The following is a 1,264-nucleotide window of genomic DNA, read 5'->3' on the forward strand; positions in this document are numbered from 1 at the left end:
CAACCTTCTCTATTTAAAAAAAAATAAAAAAAAATAAAAATTCCTCGAACAGGTGTCTCTTTTTTTCGATATAGAACCCGTAAAAAAAGTTTCAGCTAAATCAAAAATGGGTCGGTCAGAATGGTGTTCGGTTTGTAAAAGAATTACCCATATATACTTTACACAGTGATCATTAGTTATAAACACAAGCGATACAATGTCGCAATAACTATCACACCGTTGAAACACATGTTATGAAAAAATATTTTCCATGTTGTTGCCGTGTTTGTGACATTACAACAAATATTTGTTGCATCTTCTACGACTAGCGGATAATAATCATTCCAAAACGCGAGTGCTTTATAATCTACCATGTTTGGCTTATCCATTTCAATATTCTTATCGATAATCAATATTCTTGGATTTTCTTGTGTGAAGGGCTCCCACTTGTACGATGTTATAGAAGGATTGCCGCTTTTGGCAAATATTGTCAGCATTAACATTATTATCTCCGACTGTTTCTTGTCGTTGTATTGCCACTGCGTTATGTTACTGCCTGTCAGATGTGTTAAACCCCAGACAAATGGAAGCTCGAACATGTGCGGTACGCCTGCCCATTCCGGCACGTCTTTCATGACCGATTGCGTCTTGGGACGGTAATCGAATCGGTAAACGAAAGCTTTCTTCGATTTATGTCTTGCCACTTTACCAGCCAACAGTGTAAGACCAGCTGCAAAATTCTTCTCCGTTTGAAAATTTAGGTATCTATCACGAAACACTGTTGTATTTATCGTAGGTGGGTATGGCTTATAGAAGAACAATACTGCGTTTGTCACCATTTCGGGCTTTAACTCGCACGTACTGTTTTCATTCGGATTTCGGATTACTGATGAGAACTCGTCTGTGATCATCATTTCAAAATTTTCTGGAGAGAGTTCACCTTCTGTTTTTTGATCATCGGTAGCCTCCATGTACGCCAAAACTTGCTCATTATTTGTATAGCCGGCAATCAAGGGAACCGCATTGAAGTCACCTGATTTACATTAAGAAAAAATGTTAAGAAAAATTAAAATTCACTAACAATACATTTTTTTGTATAAATTATTCTCTTCTTATTTAACTACACGAGATAATTCATAGTAATTTTCCCGAATAACTTTCTTGAAAACAATGTATTTTATTAAACCTTATTAAATATTTAATACAAAAATTGCAAAGTTCCAAGAGGAAAAGAATATGATGCTATCATTTATTTTTGGATGTGCTAAAGTTACGCGCGCGTACA

General features: G+C 35.5%; 1 protein-coding gene across 1 annotated transcript; it reads right to left on the reverse strand.

The window, feature by feature from the left end:
- Window positions 1–159: 159 nt before the first annotated feature.
- LOC109861853 (acetylcholinesterase-like) lies at window positions 160–1,012 on the reverse strand (the record flags this gene model as incomplete). The annotated part of the gene is made up of 1 exon (XM_020441691.1): window positions 160–1,012. A coding segment is annotated over one exon (836 nt), but the record flags the coding sequence as incomplete, so codon positions are not given.
- Window positions 1,013–1,264: the final 252 nt, after the last annotated feature.

This window comes from Pseudomyrmex gracilis, unplaced genomic scaffold, assembly GCF_002006095.1.
Source record: "Pseudomyrmex gracilis isolate BER0280 unplaced genomic scaffold, ASM200609v1 scaffold_1088, whole genome shotgun sequence".
NCBI lineage: Eukaryota > Metazoa > Arthropoda > Insecta > Hymenoptera > Formicidae > Pseudomyrmex > Pseudomyrmex gracilis.